The 23,181-nt window shown below is 35.5% G+C and overlaps 1 protein-coding gene across 4 annotated transcripts in view; it reads left to right on the top strand.

Annotated features, from left to right (window-relative positions):
• PCNX4 (pecanex 4) overlaps nt 1-22,927 on the top strand; it is a 48,875-nt gene extending 25,948 nt beyond the window's left edge. For 2 of the 4 annotated variants that reach the window (XM_032246115.1, XM_032246112.1), the window contains 5 exons: nt 4,466-4,829; nt 7,763-7,866; nt 11,053-12,086; nt 12,479-12,665; nt 21,349-22,927. In XM_032246115.1, the coding sequence (XP_032102006.1) occupies nt 4,466-4,829; nt 7,763-7,866; nt 11,053-12,086; nt 12,479-12,665; nt 21,349-21,600 (1,941 nt within the window). In that variant the 3' untranslated portion in view covers nt 21,601-22,927. Of the gene's footprint in view, nt 1-4,465; nt 4,830-7,762; nt 7,867-11,052; nt 12,087-12,478; nt 12,666-13,896; nt 14,122-21,348 lie in introns of all 4 variants that reach the window. The other 2 variants (XR_004259154.1, XM_032246114.1) reach the window with 2 other exon arrangements.
• The last annotated feature ends 254 nt before the right edge of the window (nt 22,928-23,181 follow it).

The following is a 23,181-nucleotide window of genomic DNA, read 5'->3' as shown; positions in this document are numbered from 1 at the left end:
GTTTTCAAGATTCATTCATGTAACAGCACGTATCAGTACAGTCATGCATTGCATAAGGACGCTTCATTCAATGACAGACCATATATACAACGGTGGTTTCATAAGATTATAATTGAGATGAAAATACCTGTGACCTAGTGGCATAGCCCTTGTAGCATAGCACATTACTCATGTGTTTGTGGTGATGTTGATATAAACAAACCTACTGGGCTGCCATTATATAAAAGTATAGCACATACAGTTGTGCACAGTATGTAATACTTGACAATAAGCAACTACTGGTTTATGTATTTACTGTGCTTCTTATTATTTTAGAGCATATTCCTACATATTAAAAAAATAAAAGCTGTAAAACAGCCTCAGGCAGGTCCTTCAGGAGGTATTCCAGAAGAAGACATTGTTATCATAGGAGATGACAGCTCCATGTATGTTATTGCACTTCAGGACCTTCCAGTAGAACAAGATGTGGAGGTGGAAGACAGTGATATTGATGATCTGACCCTCTGTATGCCTAGACTGATGTGTGTTTTTGTATCTTCATTTTTGACAAAGTTTTAAAAGTTAAAAATTTTTAAATAGAAAAAAGCTTATAGAATAGGGATACAAAGAAAAAATTTTGAACAGCTGTACAATGTGTTTTAAGCTAAGTGTCATTACAAAAGTGTCAAAAAGTAAAGAAAGTTTATAAAATAAAAAAGTTATAGTAAGCTAAGGTTAATTTATTATTGAAGAATGAAAAATATTTTGAAAATAAATTTAGAGTAACCTAAGGGTACTGTGTTTTTAAAATCTACAGTAGTGTATAGTAATGTCCTAGGACTTCACATTCATTCACCACTCACTAACCTTAGAGCAGCTTCTAGTCCTAAAAGCCCCATTCATAGTAAGTGCCCTATTCAAGTGCACCATTTTTTTATCTTTTATAATATATATTTTTACTGTGCAATTTCAATGTTTAGGTACAAAACTACTTACCATTGTATTACAGTTGCCTACAGTATTCAGTACTGTAACATTCAGTACAGGTTTGTAGGCTATGAGCAATAGGCTATACTATATATACCCTAGTGTGTAGTAGGTTATACCACCTAAGTCTGTGTATGTATGCTCTATGATACTCAATGATCAGTCTCATTATTTGTGAACATATGTTTTTGTTTATCTTGGGTATACATACCTAGGACTGGAATTTCTGGTTGTATAGGAACTCCATGTTTAATGCTTCAAGATACTACAAAACACATTTCTTAGAACACATCCTGTCTGATCAGTCGCTGTGGCTCATGCCTGTAATCCCAGCACTTTGGGAGGCCAAGGCAGGCGGATCAACTGAGGTTGGGGAAGTAAAGACCAGCCTGACCAACATAGAGAAACCCTGTCTCTAAAAATACAAAATTAGCTGGCCGTGGTGGTGCATGCCTGTAATTCTAGCAACTCAGGTGGCTGAGGCAGGAGAATCACTTGAACCTGGGAGGTGGAGGTTGTGGTGAGCTGAGATTGCACCATTGTACTCCAGCCCTGGGAACAAGAGCAAAACTCCATCTCAAAAATAAAAGAACACATCCTTGTCATTAAGCGATGCATGACTGTACTTTTTATTAACAAATAGGATTCCATTTTATAGATATAATACATTTGGTTAATACATTAGTTGATTTATCAGATGATGATTATTTAGGATGTTTCCACCTTTTGACTATTAAAAAGAATATTGCTGTGAACATCTGTGTACAAGTTTATTTGTGAACGTGTGTTTTCATTTATCTTGGGTACATGTACCTAGAACTGGAATTTCTGGTTGTATAGGAACTCCTTGTGTAGTGCTTCAGTGTACTGCAAAACTGTTTTCCAGAGGAACTGCACCATTTTACATTCCCATCAGCAATGTATGAGGATTCCAGTTTCTCCACATCCTCACCAGCACTTGTTACTATCTGACATTTTCATTATAGCCATACTAATAAGTGTGAACTGCCACCTTGTTATATTTGATTTGCATTTCTCTGATCAATATTTTATGTGTTCTTGGGTCATTTGTATATTTGTTTTGAGAAGTGTCTATTCCAATCCTTTGCCCATTTTAATTTGGGTTATTTATCTTTCTGTTGTTGAGCTGTGACAGATCTTTATGTATTCTAGATAAAAGTCTCTTGACAATGAACAATTTTTCTCCTATTTTCAACCTATTCTGTAGGTTATCTTTCACTTTCTGGATAGTATCATTTGAAGAACAAAAGTTTAATGAAGTTTAATATATGTTTCCTTTGTCACCTTTGTTTTTGGTGTCATATCTCACAAACACTGCCTACTCCAAGGTCATGAAAATTTACTTTGTTTTTGCTAAATCTTTTATAGTTTTAGCACTTACATAGAGTCTGATCTACTTTGAGTTAATTTTTGGATATGCTATGAGGTAGGGCTCCAAATTTATTCTTTGGTACATGAAAGTCCTGTTTCCCTACCACCATTTATTTAAATGATTCTTGTGCCCCCAGTGAATTTCTTTAGCACCCTTGTCAAAAATCAAATGACTGGAAAGTTAGAGTTTATTTCTGGACAACTCTGAGTTCTCTTTCATTCATCTATGTGTCTGTCTTCATGCCAGCATCACATTCGCTTACTTATAGTAGGTTATAGTAGGGTTTGAAGTTGAGATATGTGAGTCCTCCAACTTTGTCCTTCTTTTTCAAGATTGTTTTGACTCTGGGGACCCTTGCATTGCCATCATCTATTTGTATAGTTTGCCATCTTTAAAATATTCTTCCAATCCATGAACATGAGATGTCTTTCTATTTTTTTAGATCTTCTTTGATTTATTTCAACAATGTTTTGTAGTTTTCAGTGTATAAGTCTTAGACTTAAAATTTATTCGTAAGTATTTTATTCTTTTGGATGATATTATAGATGAAAGTCTTCTTAATTTCATATTTTGGCATATTATCAGAGTATGAAATACAGTTGATTTTAAAAATATTAATCCTATGTCCTGGAGTCTCACTGAACTCCCTTATTCTAATAGATTTTTAGTGGGTTCTTAGGATATTCCATGTATAAGATCAGGTCATCTGCAAATAAGACATAGTTTTACTTGTCTTCTGTCTAGGTTAAATGCTTTTCATTTCTTTTTCTTGCCTAATTGCAATGAAAGTAACTCCAGCATAATGTTGAACAGAAGGAATAGGAATGGACATCTTATGATATAAGCATTCCATCTTTCTCCATTAAGTATGATGTCAGTCTTCTACCATTGAATGTGGTATCAGCTAAGGATTTTTTCATGGATGCTTTTATCAGGTTGAAGAAGTTCCCTTCTATCACTAGGTAAATCAAGCTTGTCCAAACTGTGGCCCACCGGCCGCATGTGGCCCAAGATGACTTTGAATGTGGCCCAACACCAATTTATAAACTTTCTTAAAACATTATGAGGTAGGAGGTTCTTGTAATTTTTTTTTTTTTTTTTAGCTCATCAGCTATCATTAATGCTAATGTATTTTATATGTGACCCAAGACAATTCTTCTTCCAGTGTGGTCCAGGGAAGCCAAAAGATTGGGCACCTCTCAGATAATTTTTTTTTTTTATCATGAACGGTGTTGAATTTTGTCAAGTGCTTTTTCTGTGTCTGTTGAAATAGTCATTTGGTTTTAGTCCTTTATTAATGTGGTGTGATATGTTGATTGATTTTTGGTTGTTAAGCCAACCTTATATTCCTGGAATAAATCCCACTCAGCCGTAATGTGTACTCCTTTTTATATGTTGCAGAATTTGGTGGGCTACTATATTGTCTGTCATCTATATTTATAAAATTGTGTATTTATCTTGTTTTCTTTCCTTGTGTATCATTGCCTGGTTTAGGTATCAGGGTAGCACTGATCCTGTAAAATGAGTTAGGAAGTGTTCTATACTCTTCTATTTTCTGGTAGAAGTTGGTGAAGAATGGGTATTGATTATTTGTAAATGTTCTGTAGTATTCAATATGTATCTGAAATTGTTTTGTTACCGGTATGTAGTATTTTGTAGTATTGAAGCCACCTGAGCCTCAGCTTCTCTTTGTAGATAGCTTTAAAATTATTCAGTCTCTTTACTTTTTGTTGATTATTTGGATTTTTTATTTCTTCTTAAGCCAGTTTTAGTAATTTGTGTCTTTCTAGGAACTTGTCAATTTCTGCATTATCTAATGTGTGGCCTATAGTGGTCAACCTTAAAGCATAGTTGGTGCACTGTCAGTTTTCTTTAGTGTTACTGGTTTTTTTTGTTTGTTTGTTTTTTTAAGAAGGTCCAGACTTTAGAATGTAGTCTCATTTATTGTGAGATTGGAGAAAAATTAACAAAGAATCAAAGGATAAGACCTATTTCTTAAAAAATACTGGGGCAGAATAAAATTACTGTATAGTCTTTCTTATGTGATCTTGAAAATTCATGAAAAGTCTTTAAGGATAAATAAAAATAATTTTTACATTTCTGCAGGTTGGTATCATACGTGATCGTTTGATTCAGTTCATCTCTAAATTGCAGTTTGCCGTGACTGTTCTTTTGACATCATGGACAGAGGAAAAACAACGTCGAAAAAGAACTACTACCTTATGTATACTCAACATTGTCTTTTCTCCATTCGTCTTGGTCATCCTAGTTTTTTCTACACTACTCTCTTCTCCCTTACTCCCCCTTTTCACCCTTCCTCTGTTCTTGGTGGGGTTTCCCCGACCTATTCAGAGTTGGCCAGGAGCAGCAGGCACCACAGCCTGTGTGTGTGCAGATACAGTGTACTACTACCAAATGGTCCCCAGATTGACTGCTGTGCTGCAGACTGCAATGGCAGCTGGAAGTTTAGGTAAGTAAATGGGGTGTGCTCAAGAATTTCTCACTAATGTATTTAAAGTGAAAAAAAAAAACGAATAGAAAAAAAGAAAAGTAGGGAAAAAGTCTTTTTATCCAACCATAATATAGCAAAACAACATTATACACTTTGATGTGTAGGCAGAATGACTAAATATGAAATTAGAAGTTTATCTCCTGATCCTTATTTTGATCTGAATTAAGTTATAAAATAAAAATACTTAGGAAAGTTTTTCTTAAGGTTATTTGATAATTTTTAAAATACATTTTCTTGAATAAATTCAGATTACATTTGCACCATTGAAACATGGAAACACCTTTCTTCCAGGATTTCCATGAATTTTTTTTTTTAGGGGAAGAGAATTTTCAATTCTGCCCATGCTGACCTTGAACATGTAGCCTTGCCTCCTCATGCGACAGGACAACTGGTCTGAGCCACCGTGGCTCATGATTTCCGTGAATTTATGAGTTCATGTCAAGTAGATGCAATAGCTTACATTGATAAAGTTTAGTGAAAACTAGCTTTACATAATACCAACTTGAGGAGCAGAAGGGAGTTTTGTTTATACCTTACTAGTTAGAGAGTTAAGCAGTCTGACAAGATAACTGGGCAAGATAACATAAAAATTTTGGTCAGTGATCAGTAGGAAAGGTAGCCTCCCAAAGTGAAGTGCTATGCAGTTATTAGCAAGAAAATAGATTTTTGATGACAGCGAACTAATCTTACAAGTTTTAATGCTTTTGTCAAACACTAACTGTACATTTTAACTGTATTATACTTCTCAAGGTTGATTTTAGATAAGGTATAAGTTGATGACACTAGTGTGTCATCTCCTACCATGTGCTTTAGCCCCTGAAACTTGTCTTTAAAATGACAGATTACTTTCTGACAAACTCATTCTAGGTAGAGTAGCAATTTGAGATTATAATTTTAATAAAACACTTGAGGTTGAACTTTTCTAATATGTGAGATGATTTATGAGACAAAATTATCTTTATAGCACAAATTTTTTATGAATAATTATTTTTCTTACAGAAAATAGTTTGTACTTATAATACTTTTATCCAGTGCTGTTAATTTTCATTATGTAATGCTATTCTTTTTAAAACAGCTGTGGGGTTAAACGCCCATCAGAAATAGTAATTACCTAAAAATTATACTTTATTATCAAACCAAATACACTCAATCAAGAATTATAAAGTAGTTTCTGATGGGCAGAGAAAAAAAGCAATGAGATAATATTTCACATAGGACATTGAAGTGGCAAAAATGTGAACAGTTTGACACTATGAAGTATTGGCTAGGGCATGGGGAACAAGAACTTTCAAACCTTGCTATAAGGAATTTGTACAATCACTTTGAAGAGTTAATTGGTAGTCTGTGGTAAAGATGTACATATCCCATGTCTCAGGGATTCCAATTTTAGATTCCATGATTTAGTGATTCCAATTGTAGAGAAATTCTAGTGCATGTGTTTTGGAGGTCCTCAAGACCACCCCAGGTTTTATGGTTCACTAGGAGGACTCACAGCTAAGATTTATTACAGCAAGAGAATGCAGAGCAAAATCAGCAAAGGGAGAAACCACAAGGAGTAAAAGAGACCAGGTGCAAGTCTCCAGCAGTCGCACGGAGTCACATAGAATGTGTTTAATTCCCTGGCAATAAGTTGTGATCTGCGACATGCTGACTGCCAGAGAAGCTCATTTGATACTCAATACCTAGGGCTTTTGTTGCAGGTTGGTCATGCAGGCACTTTCTGCCTGGCATGTACCAATACTGCAGAATCCCAAAGAGAGAGCAAGTGTTCAGTATATATTGTATTGTTTGTGTGGTTAGACACATGAGAGACTCTTACCAGCTAGGAGGTTCCCAGATGCCAGCTGAGTACTAACCATATAAGCAGGCCTTTCAAAGAACAGCCATCAGTTCTGGTGTGTTAACACTGTTCTGAACCACATGTTGTGCAAGCAGACTTGCACAAAGATAATTTCTGCAACATTAGTTACAATAGTGAAAAGTTGGAAACATCTGAAAAGTTTATCAATGAGGAAATGAATACTCAAATTCAGTTACATTGTTACAGTATATTTTCAACAGCAGTTACAATAAATAAATTTTAGCTGTTTGCCATCCATATGGGCAAATCTCAGAGATAAAAGTATTTAGAGAAAGCTGGGCACAGTGGCTCATGCCTGTAATCCCAGCAGTTTGGGAGGCCAAGGCAGGCAGATCACTTGAGGTCGAGAGTTTGAGACCAGCCTGACCAACATGGAGAAACCCCATCTCTAAAATACAACCAAAACAAAACAAAACAAAAAGCCAGACTTGGTGGTGCATACCTGTTATCCCAGCTACTCAGGAGGCTGAGGCAGGATTGCTTGAACCCAGGAATCAGAGGTTGTGGTGAGCTGAGATCATGCCATTGCACTCGAACCTGGGCAACAAGAGCAAAACCCCATCTCAAAAAAAAAAAGTAGAGAAAAACTAAATTTAACAAGTATTTGTACAGTGTGGTAGCATTTTATGTACATTTTGTAAGCCACAAAACCCTTTTATATGCATGTACATAAAAATGTCAAAAATATTTTAAGTCATGACTGTGAAGTTGACTTCTATAAACTCAATACTTTTCCTAATATAATTAACATGTATTTAAGATTTTATGCAATTTCTAATTTGTTTTTCTGGAAAATCCTTGAATTTTTATGTATTATCACCTGTAGATTGTCTCTTCCAACTGCTCTTGTAAAGAATTAACTTAATGCCTCCGGATACACAGTGAATAGTTATTTCTGTTCTTGACCTAATGAGAGGGTAGAAGTTGTGAATCAGCTCTAGATAACGTTTTCAGTTTTGAAGATACACGGCAAAATAAAAGAAACTTGAAAAATGATTTTCTTTTTTTTTTGTTTTCTGATTTGTTGTAGGCCTCCTCCTACCTGGATCTCATTACTTGGGCCGTTTTGAGGATCGTTTAATATGGATAATAATTCTGGAATGTGGCTATACGTACTGCTGTATTAACATTAAGGTCAGCGTGCATTTAAAACATCTCTAGTATATTTTATACTAAATGTGTAAAATTTTACCTGTTCACATCACTCTATTTGATGTTTTTTAACTCCTATATCATTTAAGCATTCTCAACTTAATAAAAACTGTCTTCTGATCCTACCTGCTATACCCTATTTCTTTCCTTCCTTGAAGAGCAAAATTGCCTTATTAGAGCTGCTTATAATCGTATCTCCAATTTAATTTTTTCCATCCTGTCTTCAATTTACTCTAGGTTTTTGACCCTGCTACTCTACCCAACCTGCTCTTGTCAAGGTCTCTGGTGACTGACACATTGCTAATTCCCATGAACAACTCTGAGAAGCAGTCTTATTTGAACCATCAGCAGCATTTTACACAGTTGTTCTCTTCTCTTCACTTGTTTCATGGGTTACTTCTTGACAGTCTACTTTGTGATTCCTTCTCTTTTCTTTGACCTTTTAACAGTAGAGTGTCCTAGAGCTTAGCAGTCCTTGGTGACAAATCTGTTCTTCTGGTTGCTCAGGCCAAAAATACTGGAGTCATGTTTGACTCCTTTTTTACTTGTATACCCCCACATCCAGTCCAATAAGAAATTTTATTGGCTCCACCTTTAAACCGTATTCTGTAATCCAACTTTTTTTACCACCTTGGTCCCAGCCACCTTGATCCCTTACCTGGATAATGGAAATAGCCTCCTAATTGGTCACCCTGCCTCCACCTTTGTGCCCCTACAGTATACTGTCAACCAGAATGATCTTTAAGATCTGAGTTACTTCTGTACTCATGTTACTTCTGTACTTATAACCCTACAGTGGATCTCCTCTTTCATTCATAGTAAAAGCCAGGCTCTAAATGGCCAGGCTTCCTATACTCCCACTCTTATGACAGCACTCCCAATCCCCCTTGCCTGGCTTTACTTTTTACTTATTTTTATAGTACTTATACCTTCTCACAAACTATGTAATTTACTTACTAGTTTCACAATTGATTACCCATGTCCCTCGCTCTATAAGTATCGCAAGCACAGGGATCTCTTGTTTTTATTCAGGAATACAGTGCCTGGCACAGAATAGGCCTTTAACAAAGGTTTTTTTAAATGAATAATAGATGTTTTGTACTAGCACAGATTGGATAAAATTGCTAGTAACTAAAAAGCTGTCTCTTTAGTCCAGCATTTGGTCCTCCAAATGCAGTGCCCAGACTAGTAGTAGTAATATTTCCTGAGAACTTGTTAGAAGTGCAAATTCTTGAGGCCTACCCTGAACCTACTAAGTTAGAAACTCTCGGAGTGGGCTCAGCAATCTGTATTTCAAAGAGCACTCCAAATGATGCTGACTCACCTACTGATTGAGAACCTCTGCTCTGGTCTAACCCGTATAAGAAGGCAAAAGATATTGAGGACATTTTGATTACTTAATTTTATTCTATTTTAAAATGATATGGTTTAATAATATTTAATAATGTTGATTGATCCTTTGTGCTCTGTGACATACGTGGTTTTAAAATATACTTTTTGAGTTACTCGGGAGGCTGAGGCAGGAGAATCGCTTGAACCCAGGAGGTGGAGGTTGCAATGAGCTGAGTTCGTGCCACTGCACTCCAGCCTGGTGACAGAGAAGACTCCATCTCAAAAAACAAAACCAAAAAACCCCTACTTTTTGGTGGTACTCTTTGCTGTTTGTCTTTTTTTCAACACAAGTTGGGTTAGGCCATGCCATCTATTAACAATTATATTAATAGTTTAAAATTTACAAAACTTACACAACCTTCACAACCATATGCACTAGGATTATTTTCCTTTGAAACAGAGGAAAAAGGAATCTCAGAGAGGATAGGTTGTGATGTTGGTCACATCGGGGTCACCACCTGTGAGTGTCTGTCCTGAAGACCCTAATTCTGCAACATGAATAAATACACTCAAACACAGAGTATAGTGAACAAGTGGTCTAGGGAGTGACACGCTTCCCACAGAGCAAGATCACAACTACATGACACCCACTGGTTCTCCTTCCTTGCATTTATGTAGTATAGATTTAACAGCAAAGGCTCTGAGTAAACACACTTGTGGATAATTAACATGATTAAGAGAGTAGTCCTTAGAAAGTTAAAGTTCAGATACCATTGCCCAGAATAACTACCATTAAAGGATAATCTCCCTGCTTGACCTCCCATATAGAGGGCCATCTGGCTCAAAGTTTACATGAGTAAACAAGCTGGTTAGAGACAAAGGAATGTGGGGATTTATTTAATTATTTAACTAAAGGGACAAGGCTGCCTTCGGCTGAGTAATAAAAAAACTTTTGGCCTTCCAAAAGGGTTTTTGACTATATTCTGTAACTTCCCTTTAATATTTCTGCCACCATCCTGAGTGAACCCCAACAGCTGGTGACCTGCTCAAGTTGTGTGCCAGTACCTGGTAGAGCCATGACTTAAAAACAAGTTCTGTACTTATAGCTTTGAAAAAATATATAAATAAGCAATAGCAATAGGTGTTGTATTAGTAAATAGTGACCTGATACATCCTCTTTAAGTGATTCCTTCTAAGGAGGTAATCAAAATGTGTTTAAAATTTATTTAAGGACATATTGATAATATTCACTCAGCATATATTTGTTGCATATCCACTGTATACCAGATACTGGTTTAGGCACTACTGATACAGCAGTAAGCAAGGTAATTAAAGAAGTAAATCTGCATTGTGATGTTATCATAAATCTGGAACAGCAGAATGATAAATTCTGGCATATCCATACAATTGAATAATGCTGTTGGTCTTATAAAGTGGGTTGGAAATGATATAATACTACTGTATATACTGTATAATTCTTATTTTGCTTTTTTCAGCTTTTTGCAGAATTATAATTTAAAAGTTTTTACTGTGTGGTTCACTCTTGACTATGGATATAGTCTTTTAAAATTATAATCATACCTAATAAATTTGCCCAGTTTCTAGTAAAATTTCACATTTTCAAAAATATGGTAGCATTATTTTTCATCTCTATCCAGTATCAAATGTGTTAAGTGCCATTAAGTTTAAGTCAGGATGTTGCTCTTGAGTTAAAGAAATTATTTTCATTATGTTCCATATTTTTGTGATGAGAGTCTATGGGCATTTACAAGACTATTTGCTGTATTCTATGTAATATATGATTATAAACTCCAGTGCTTTTTATTTCTTCTGTAGGGGTTAGAATTGCAGGAAACATCCTGTCATACTGCAGAAGCTCGCAGAGTTGATGAAGTTTTTGAAGATGCTTTTGAGCAAGAATACATAAGAGTACGTTCTCTTAATAAGCACTTTGGAAATGTCTTGACACCCTGTACTGTTTTGCCTGTGAAATTATATTCTGATTCCAGGAATGTTCTATCAGGCATAATTGATGCTCATGAAAACTTAAAAGAATTTAAAGATGACCTCATTAAAGTACTTGTGTGGATACTTGTTCAGTACTGCTCCAAAAGGCCTGGCATGAAAGAGAGTGGTCACAACACTGAAAATAAAGGGAAAGCACCTCTAATCTTGCCTGCTTTGAATACTTCACTGCCTCCTGAATCCCCAGAAGACATAGATAGTTTAAATTCAGAAACTTTTGATGACTGGTCTGATGATAATATTTTTGATGATGAGCCAACTATCAGAAAAGTAATAGAAGAAAAACATCAGTTGAAAGATTTGCCAGGTACAAATTTGTTTATCCCAGGATCAGTAGAATCGCAGAGGGTTAGTGATCATTCTACAGGCACAGTTCCTGAAAATGATCTTTACAAAGCAGTTCTATTAGGATACCCTGCTGTTGACAAAGGAAAACAAGAAGACATGCCATATATTCCTCTCATGGAGTTCAGTTGTTCACATTCTCACTTAGTATGCTTACCTGCAGAGTGGAGGACTAGCTGTATGCCTAATTCCAAAATAAAGGAGATGAGCTCGTTATTTCCAGAAGACTGGTATCAATTTGTTTTAAGGCAGTTGGAATGTTTTCATTCAGAAGAAAAGGCTTCAAATATACTGGAAGAAATTGCAAAGGACAAAGTTTTAAAAGAATTTTATGTTCATACAGTAATGACTTGTTATTTTAGTTTATTTGGAATAGACGATATGACTCCTCGTCCTGGTCATATATTGAGAGTTTACAGTGGCGTTTTGCCTTGGTCTGTTGCTTTGGACTGGCTCACAGAAAAGCCAGAACTGTTTCAACTAGCACTGAAAGCATTCAGGTAATTATTTTGATCATATACAAGTTGTAACGTTGGCAGAAAAATGCTGATTTTTCTAAATCACCTAATAAGAAGATAGTCCTTCATTTTTATTTTTTAAAGTTTACTTTCTTCAAAATGAAAAAATATATGTAGTGTAATTTTATCAAGAGTACACTTCAATTTGTATTTACTTTGGTTTTATTTATGTGGAGAACCTTTTTTATTATGGCTTACTGGATTTCTTCACTTGAACTACATCATTTCTCCCTCCACTTTTTATGATTTCCATTCATAAAAAGTGAATGTCATAAAGACATTCAATGTCTTTAAAATATTGATTTAACAAAATCTATTTGATCTATAAAGTTGACAACAAATACTCTAAAATTCTTTGCTTCTTCATTTTTTAGGTATACGCTGAAACTAATGATTGATAAAGCAAGTTTAGGTCCCATAGAAGACTTTAGAGAATTGATTGACTACCTTGAAGAATATGAACGTGACTGGTACATTGGTTTGGTATCTGAGGAAAAGTGGAAGGAAGCAGTTTTACAAGAAAAGCCATACTTGTTTTCTCTGGGGTATGATTCTAATATGGTAAGTTTAAAAAAAATTTTCGACATTTTCATACACTAACCTCAAAGAATGGAAATCAGTTATAAAATATTTGAACTAAGTGATACATGATGTAACATTCTGGCTGTGATATATTAATTATAGTTTTAAGGCATTTGTAATCATGACTTTATGGCTAAGCTATATGAACTCTAGAATAGCTGGTTTCTCTGTTTTTTCCAACTGAAGAGGAGCCAATGAAAAATCTTGTATAGCCATAGTGCAATACCTGACCTGTAAGAGAGCCAAATATGTGTAGTATGCTACAATACAACATATTTTATTAAGTGAATTGTATTCCTATGTTCAAGTGTATGAATTATCACTTGCATTTGACTACTAGAAAAATTTATTTGTAAATGACAAAGTATTTTGTTTACATTTATACTGTATTGAAGCAAACCTAACCTGTGAAAATCCAGAGACTTAAAATAGGGGATGACTCTCAGATTTAGTACTTGTCCTTTTTGTATTTAAAATGTCATCAAGAGAACACAATATGAAAGTGTCAATGTTATGAGCTTATTATGGGTTCTTCTGTCTTGCATTATGTTTTGAGGAGCTCTACAAATGCATTCTCCAATGAAACTGCTGAAATTTTTTTTTTAAATAACCATTTAAAGTCTTAGAAAGTCACCTAAGGGCATACATCAAATGAACACACATTTATTAAAAAAAAAATCTGCTAAAACCCAGTGAGAATAGCAAGAGACTGCAGTATTTGAACCAAGACCTACCCTAGCATTTATGGGATGAACGCTTTATCTTGGGTGTGGTGCTGCTGAAAATACTGGGGCCTTGATCACTCTTGCCTACTCATAATGCTGGGCGAGGCAAGCTGGAGAGACCTGAGGCTACTCCTTCCTTCCACCAAGTGCTTATCTCCAAAAGCAGAAGTGTCACTAAAGATAGAAGCATGCTATTGCCCCATCCCTCACATCCACAAGTCTGGCTCAGAGATTTTGCCCAGTGGGAGAAGCAAATTATTAATGACAACAAAAAAGCTCTGAATCTCTGAGGAACTGATTCATCTGCAACAGAGTGTACACATATTGAAGCCCAAAATGCTCTTAAAAACAGTGGAGGAGTTGCTGTTTCATGATAGTATCAAAAAAAGGAAAGAACAAAAACAGTGGAGGCTGTGGTGAAAAGTAATTTTTAGGAGACTGGTAGGTTCATTAAACTGAACTGTAAACTGGCTAGATTTTTTCAGGGGAAGAAACAGCAAAGAGCCTTCCTGGGATCAGAACAAATCTCAAACACTGACATCAAAGCTATTCCTTTGAAGAAGTTCACATTTAATTGGATCAGTTTGTGGAGCAATTTATGCCCGGGGTCATTATTGAAAACATAGAGTAACCAGATGGCAATCAGTGGAGCTTAACAGCTGGGTGTGAACAGTTGACAAACAAGATAGCCCTGCCAAAACCACCCCAAGGTAACTGTGTGCATTCACAGTTTGGCTGTACTCTGAGAGGCCATGCCTGAGACTTCAGACTGGGCAGGGGATGGTAGGGAGTAGACAGGGATTGACTTCACTACAGTAAGCCAGCCAGTCACTAAACAAACAAGTACATAATAACAAGCCCTGGAGTTAGGAATGAAGAGGACTAGCACCCAGAATTTCTAGTGTTGCCTGGAATATCCAATTTCAACAAAAAATTGAGACATGCAAAGAAATGGGAAAGTATAACCCATACACCAGGAGAAAAAAAGCAGACAACCAGACTTCTCAGTGAGAGGGAAGAGATATCAGATTTAACAAAGATTTCATGGTAGTCATTATAAATATGTTCAGAGAACCAAAGGAAACCATGGTTGACAGTATGATGAAACCAAAGGACATACAGTGACAATCCTACATCAAATAGAGAATGTATGTAGAGATAGAAATTATAGAAAAAGAACCAAATGAAAAATTCACTAGAGGGGCTTGACAGTAGGCTTGAGCTGACACAAGAAGGAATTAGTGAATTTGAAAATTGTAGATCAATAGAGATTACGCAATCCAAAGAAGAGAAAAGAATAAATAAACCATTCAGGACATAGGCATAGGCAAGGACTTCACGACTAGAAGACCAAAAGCACTGGCAACAAAAGCCAAAATGGACAAATGGGAACTAATTAAATGTCAGAGCTTCTGTACAGCAAAAGAAACAATCATTAGAGTGAACCAGCAACCAACAGAATGGGAAAAAATTTTGCAATCTACTCATCTGACAAAGAGCTAATATCCAGAATCTACAAACTAAAACAGATTTACAAAAGTGGGTGAAAGATATGAACAGACACTTTTCAAAAGAAGACATATGTGAGGCCAACAAACATGAAAAAATGCTCATCATCACTGGTCATTAGAGAAATGCCAATCAAGATACCATTTCACGCCAGTTAGAATGGCGAACATTAAAAAATCTGGAGACAACATGCTGGAGAGGATGTGGAGAAATAGGAACACTTTTACACTGTTAGTGGGAGTGTAAACTAGTTCAACCATTGTGGAAGACAGTGTGGTGATTCTCCCAAGGATCTAAAATAAAAATTCCATTTGACCCAGCAATCCCATTACTGGGTATATACCCAAAGGATTATAAATCATTCTTTTATAAAGACACATGCACATGTATGTTCATCGCAGCATTGTTTATAATAACAAAGACCTGGAACCAACCCAAATGCCCATCAATGATAGACTGGACAAAGAAAATGTGGCACATAGCCACCATGGAATACTATGCAGCCATAAAAAATGATGACGTCGTGTCCTTTGTAGGGACATGGATGAATCTGGAAACCATCATGCTCAGCAAACCGACACCAGAACAGAAAATCAAACACCACATGTTCTCACTCATAGGCAGGTGTTGAACAATGAGAACATGTGGACACAGGGAGGGGAGCATCACGCACTGGGGTCAGTTGATGGGGCTAGTGGAGGGACAGTGGAGAGTGGGGAGGGTGGGGAGGGATAACATGGGGAAAAATGCCAGATATAGATTATGGAGGCAGCAAACCACTTTGCCATGTATGTACCTATGCAGCAATCCTGCATGACCTGCACATGTACCCCAGAACCTCAAGTACAATAAAAAAAAAAGAGAGCTTCAGAGAAACGTGGGACACTATTAAGTACTCCAACATATACTTAATACCAGAAGGAGAAGGGAGAGAGAGAAGGGAGAAAAAAATTATTTGATGAAATAATGGCTGAAACTTCTTAAATATATTGTAAAACATTAATCCACACATCTAGGAACTTCAATGAACTTTAGAACAAATGCAAAGAGATTCACAAGCAAATATATCATAGTAAAAATGCTGAAATCAAAGACCAGGAGAAAACCTTGAAAGCACCAAGCAAAAACTACTTGTACATTTTAAGAAAAGTCTGATAAAATTCACAGCTGACTTGTCATCAGAAACAATGGAGACCAGAAGCATGGAATGACATATTCAAAGTGCCCCCTAAAAAACTCCCAAAACAAAAAGCTTAACCAAGTGCCCTATATCTAGCAAAGTGATCTTTCAAAAATGAAAGAAAATAAATTCACAGTTAAAAACAGAAGCTGTTGCTACCAAACCCACCTAACAAGAAATACTAGAGTTCTTCAGGCTGAAAGCAAGTGACCACAGACAATAATTCAAATAACACACAAAAACAAAGAGCACCAGTAAAGGTAACTGTGTAATTATAAAAAACAGTAAAAAGGCTTATTTCTTCTCTTAACTGATTTGAAAAGCAATTCTACAAAACAATATGTATTCACATATTGTTGGGCCTATAACATATAGGAATGTAATTTGTTAATAATTGCACAAAGGAAGCCAGTAGGGGCACAGCTTTACTGGACAAAGGAAATGAATCCAGATGATTCATTTCTGGATTCTTGAATCTACAAGAATAAAAAGAAACAGCAATTTTTTTAAGGGTAACATAAGGTCACGTGCAGTGGCTCATGCCTGTAATATCAGCACTTTGGGAGGCTAAGGCGGGTGGATCACCTGAGGTCAGGAGTTCAAGACCAGCCTGGCCAACATGGTAAAACTCCGTCTCTACTAAAACTACAAAAAAAATTAGCTGGGCATTGTGGTAGGTGCCTGTAATCCCAGCCACTATGGAGGCTGAGGCGGGAGAAGCACTTGAACCCAGGAGGTGGAGGTTGCAGTGAGCTGAGATTGTGCCACTGCACTCCAGCCTGGGTGACCAAAGCAAGACTCCATCTTAAAAAAAAAAAAAAAAAAAAAGGGCTAACAACAAGGCTGGGCATGGCAGCTTATGTCTATAATCCCAGCATTTTGGGAGACCAAGGCAAGAGGATTGCTTGAGACCAGGAGTTCCAGACCAGCCTGTGCAACATGGCAACATCCCATCTCTACAAAAAATAAAAATTAAGTGTGGTGGCATGCATTTGTAGTCCTGTCTACCACTTGAGAGGCTGAAGTGGGAGGATTACTTGAGCCAGAAGTTCAGATTATAGTCAGCTATCATTGCACCACTGCACTCCAGCTTGGGTGATGGAGGGAGACCCTGTCTCTAAAGAAATAAAAATAATTAATATAACAAGCACAATAAATGTATACTGGCTCCCTTTTCTCTCAGCTTCTTTTAAAGACATAAAATTATATAAAATAATTATAACAATGAACTGTTGGATTTATAACATTTATAATGTAATATATATCACAGTACCACAAAAGGGAAGAAAAGGAACTAGAACTCTGTAAGAATAATATTTCTGTTTCACCACAATTAGTATAAATCTGAAGCAGATTCTTGTAAGACAGAGATAGTAAGCTTTAGTCAACCATTGAAGAAATAACTAAGAAAAAAAGTGAAAACAATAATTAAAGAAATTTAATTGGGATATTACAAAATAGTCAATGCAGAAGAAAGTCAAGAAAGAACAGAGGGATAAAAAAGATATGAGACAAACAGGAAAATGATAGACAAAATTCAGCTATTTCAATAATTAATGGGAATTGATTAAATAATCCAAATGAAAGGCAGAGATTGTCAGACTGGATTTAAGAAAATGCCTGTAATCCCAGCACTTTGGGAGCCCAAGACAGGTGAATCACTTGAGTCCAGGAGTTCAAGACCAGCTGGGCAACACAGACCTTGTCTCTACAAAAAAAGAAACACAATTATCCAGACATGGTGGTGTGTGTTCCAGTAGTCCTAGCTACTCTGGAGACTGAGGTAAGAAGATTGCTTGAGCACAGGAAGCTCTATGATATATAAAATATATAATATTTTATTAATATATAAATATGTAATATATAAAATAAAAGACAAAAATCACACTATCATCTCAGTAGATATAAAAAAAACTATTTAACAAAATCCAGCACCCTTTTATGGTAAAAACAACCAGGAAAGAAGGGAACTTCTTCAACTTGAACATCTATGAAAAATTCACATGAACATCATAATTATTGGTGAAAGACTGGATGCTTGCCCCTAAGATCAAGAAGATAAGAATATCTACCCTTACCACTTTTGTTAAACATTGTACTAGAGCTTCTAGCCAGGTAGTATGGACTGAATGTTTATATACACCCCAGATTTATATTTGAAGCCTAACCCCCAACATGATGGTATTAGGAGGTGGGACCTTTGGGAGGTAATTAGGCTTAGATGAGATCATGAGGGTGGAGTCCTATGATGGGATTAGTGCTCTTGTAAGAAGAGTAAGAGACACCCAGAGATTCCTGTCTTTCTGCCATAGAACAGAATAAGAAGATGGCTATTCATGAGCCAGGAAGATAGCCCTCATCAGAACCCAGCCATGAAACCACTCTGATCTTGGACTTCCCAGCCTTCAGAACCATGAGAAATAAATGTCTCTTGTTTAAGTCACCTAGTCTATGGTATTTAGTTATAGCAGCCTAAGCTAAGACACCAGAGTAATTAACCAAGAAAAAGAAATAAAAGGCATTCAGTTTAGGAAGAAGTAAAATTATCTCTATTCACAGATGACATGATCTTGATGTGTAGAATATCTAAGGAATCAACTAAAAAACTTAGAACTGATAAATTCAGGATGGTTGCAAGATACAAGATCAACATACAAAAATCTGGTGAATTTCTACACACTAGCAATGAACAAACCAAAAATGAAGTTTAGGAAATCCCACTTAAAATAGCATCAAAAAGAATAAAATACTTAGGGAAATATGAACAGGAATAGTACAAAGCTTATACTCTGAAAACTACAAAACATTGTTAAAAGGGGAAATTAAATATCTAAATAAATAGAAAAACATCTAGTATTCATAGATCAAAATAATATTGTTAAGATGGCAATACTCTCCAAATTTACAGATTCAACACAGTCCATTTCAGAATTCTAGTTGGCTTCGTTGTGGAAATTGACAAGCTGATTTAAATTTATGTGGAATTTCAAGATACCCTGAATAGCCGGAACAGTCTTGAAAAAGAAAATTGACAGTCTCATACTTTCAAGTTTCAAAACTTTATGAAACAATAATCAGTACAGTATGGTACTGACATAAAGATAGACATATAAATCAGTGGAATTGAATTGAAGATCCAGAAATAAACCCATGGGTCTTTGGCCAACTAATTTTCAACAAGGATGCCAAGACCATTCACTGGGAAAATCATCTTTTCAACAAATGGCGCTGGGACAATTGGTTAGCCACATTCAAAAGGATAATGTTGGATTACTAGTATTAGTTTCCCAGGACTGCTGCAACAATCATCACCACAAACTGGGTGACTTTTAAAAAATGGAAATTTATTCTCTCATGTTCTAAAGGTTAGAAGGCTGAAGTCGGGGTACCAGTAGAGAGCCACGCTTCCTCTGAAGGCTTTAGGCAAGAATCTTTCCTTGACTCTTCCAGCTTCTGGTGCCCCTTAACATTCCTTGGCTGTGACTGCATAACTCCAGTCTATGTCTCCATCTTTGCATGGCCTTATTCCCTATATTCTCTTGTGTCAATTCTGTTACTACTTTCTAAGGATATCAGTCAATTGCTTTAGGACTCACCTAAATCCAGGATGATCTCATCTCTAAATCTTTAATTACATCTACAAAGTACTCATCCCAAATAAGGTCACATTCACAGGTAACTTCAAAGAGATGCTATTCAACCCACTACAGACCTTACTTTATACCATACTTTTAAAATAACTCAAAAATACATCAAAGACCTAAACATAAGAGCCATAAAAATCTTAGAAGGAAACATAAGGGCAAATCTTCGTCACCGTAAACTTGGCAATAGTTTCTTAGATATAACACCAAAGCATGAGAAACAAAAGAAAAATAGACAAATATGACTTCATCAAAAGTAAAAACTTTTGTTCTTCAAAGGACACCATCAAAAAAGTAAAAGACAACTCACAGAATGGGAAAAATATTTGCACATACTGATAAGGGACTGTTACTAGAATATATTTAAAAAAAAAACCTCTTACAACTCTATAATAAAAAGATAAACAGATTTTAATGTGGACAAAGGATCTATATAGACATTTCTTTAAAGAAGATGTACAAATTGCAAATAAGTACATGAGAAATGCTTCATATAATTAGTCATCAGGGAAATGCAAATCAAAACTACAATAAAATATCACTTCACACACACAGAATGGTAAAATCAGAAGGTCTGAAAATAAGTGTTAACAAGGATGTGGAGAAATTGGAATCCTCTTCTACTGATCTTGGGAATGTAAAAATTGTGCAGCCACTTTGGAAAATATTACAGCAGTTTCTCAAATAGTTAAGCATAGAGTTAACATATGACCTAGGTAGTCTACCCCTAAGTATATTTACCCAAGAGAAATGAAAACATAGATCCACATGAAACCTTGTACATAAATGTTTATAGCAACATTATTCTTAATTGCTATAAGGTAGAAACAACCCCACTGTACATCAACTGCTGAAGACAAATTTTAGTATATCCATATAATGGAATATTATTCTGCCATAAAAAGGAATAAGGTACTGATACATGCTACAACATAGATGAACCTTGAAAATATGCTTAAATGAAAGAAATCAGTCACAAAAGACCACATATTATAGGATTCATTTCAAGTGAAATTTACAAAAGAGGCAAGTCTATAAACATAAAAAGTATGTTGGTTGTTGCTTAGGGAAGGGTCAGTGAGGAGATAGGATGGTGATAACTAAAGAGTACAAGGCTTCTTTTTGAGGTTATGATATTTTAAAACTAACTGTGGTTATGGCTGTACATATCTGTGACTAATAAAAACCGTTGAATTGCATACAGTAAGTAGATTGTATGGACCGTGAATTATATCTCAACAAAGCTATTTATTTAAAAAGAGCCTATTGTGTCATTCACCACCAAATAATATTTGACTATGCATCGCCAAGGCAACAGATCAGAGAAGGCAAACAAAGAGAAATGACTAAGATTTTGCCTAATGGTGATTGAGGTGGCTGCCAGGAAACTTTTATTTAAAGGACCAAGAAAGTAGAGGTGATTCTTGATTCTGAGTACAAGCCACTTGTTATGTACATTTTAAAACACTACTTTCTGTTTTTTGACCTTGGGAAAAGTTTGCCTAATTACAATGCAGTTTTTATCTAAGTTTATAAATAAAATGCAAAGACCAAAATGTAATCTCTTTTCTTTTTCTCCTCCCCCCACCCTTTTTACTTTAAAGGGAGTTTACACTGGGAGAGTACTTAGCCTTCAAGAATTATTGGTCCAAGTGGGGAAGTTAAATGCTGAAGCTGTTAAAGGTCAGTGGGCCAATCTTTCATGGGAATTACTTTATGCCACAAATGATGATGAAGAACGTTATAGTATACAAGCTCATCCACTACTTTTAAGAAATCTTACAGTACAAGCAGCAGATCCTCCCCTGGGATATCCTATTTATTCTTCAAAACCTCTCCATATACATTTGCATTAGAGCTCGTTTTGACTTGTCATGTCATCACATGCAGAGTTTTTATTTTTTCATTCTAAAAAGTAAGTGTGGTTTTTGTAACTTCATTAGACTTCTCCCTGCCCCATTCAAATGCCTGAGAACAGCTAAGATCCGTAAAGTTGGTTCTCTTAGCCATCTTAATGGTTTTAAAAAGCAACAAAATCATCTTTATGTCTAACATAAAAGTATAGAACGATTTGGCTATTATTTGTGCCCTCTGTACTTTAGTAGGCTTTGGTAAAATATGATAAAACATTTGTATAATCACTACATAATGAATTGTTTAATGCTTTCTTAAATGTGTGATAGGTGAGTTGCCATACTAAGTTAACAGCTATGTAATTTTTACATACTTAAAAGATATGCATATCAGTATTCTGAGTAATGATAATGGATCTTGTTCAAGGATAACATAATGTATATATATTTGTTTGAAATATATTTATAGTGTTTTCCTATGTGCTGTTTTATTTTATCATCTAATATTGTCTAAATGTTTTTAGACAAAGCATGTAGTTTCCTTTCATAGACTTCAATTCCTTTCCTTTCATAGACTTCAGTTCACAAATATCCTTTTCATATATATGAAAGGAGCAGGGTTTATCCCATTCATCATGTGAATATTCACAGGAAGAGCAATGTTAGGGTAATCTGCATATGACTACTAGAGCATAGATTTGAATCATTATATATTTCTTTCAACTGAATTAACTGCTTCTGAAAAAATAATTTACCCAACAGGACTACCAGTCACTAGTTTCTTAAGGTATATGAACTAAAGTCAGAAGGAGATGAGAAGAAAATTTTTATAATGTGATCTGAATTTTATTTTCATTCTCTTCTTGCTTAGGAACTTTTTACAAATACGTGTAAAGGGGATTAACAATGAATCTGCATCAGTTGAGAGATCAGATTTCTGTAGTTCTTACTTAATTTCCATTGAAATCAATAGGAGCCCCCTAGATCTGTAATAGAGTAATGCATTCTCTTTAGAAATCATGCAAGTTTTATGAAATGTATCAGTTAAACTGTTAATATTCCATTTATTTAGTATGTGGACCAATTTACTCTAATAATGTTAAAGGATAACTTTTTGGACCATTTTTCAGATAATGAATTCAAGAGATCTGTATGTTAACCTTTTTTTTTTTTGGAGGTAATATAGTTATTAAGATTTTGTATTACTCTGAGTTCACATCTCAGACTTATGATTTAATTTATATAATTGAGATTTACTAGCTGTACACCTTTATATCTTCATCATGTAGAAATATTTTCTCATGTCATTAAAAGTACTTGATAATTATCAGTTTTTTTATTTGTTTTGTTTTTTTGTTGTTGTTGTTGTTGTTTTGAGATGGAGTCTCTCTTTGTTGCCCAGGCTGCAGTGAAGTGGCATGATCTCAACTCCCTGCAACCTTCACCTCCCTAGATCAAGCGATTCTCCTGCCTCAGCCTCCTAACTAGCTGGGATTATAGGTTTGCCCCACCATGCCCAGCTAATTTTTGTATTTTTAGTAGAGGCAGGGTTTCACCATGTTGGCCAGGCTGGTCTCGAATTCC

This window comes from Sapajus apella, unplaced genomic scaffold (genome assembly GCF_009761245.1).
Source record: "Sapajus apella isolate SASKATOON/1434 unplaced genomic scaffold, GSC_monkey_1.0 scaffold59, whole genome shotgun sequence".
NCBI lineage: Eukaryota > Metazoa > Chordata > Mammalia > Primates > Cebidae > Sapajus > Sapajus apella.
This window is presented reverse-complemented; position numbering and strand designations above follow the sequence as displayed.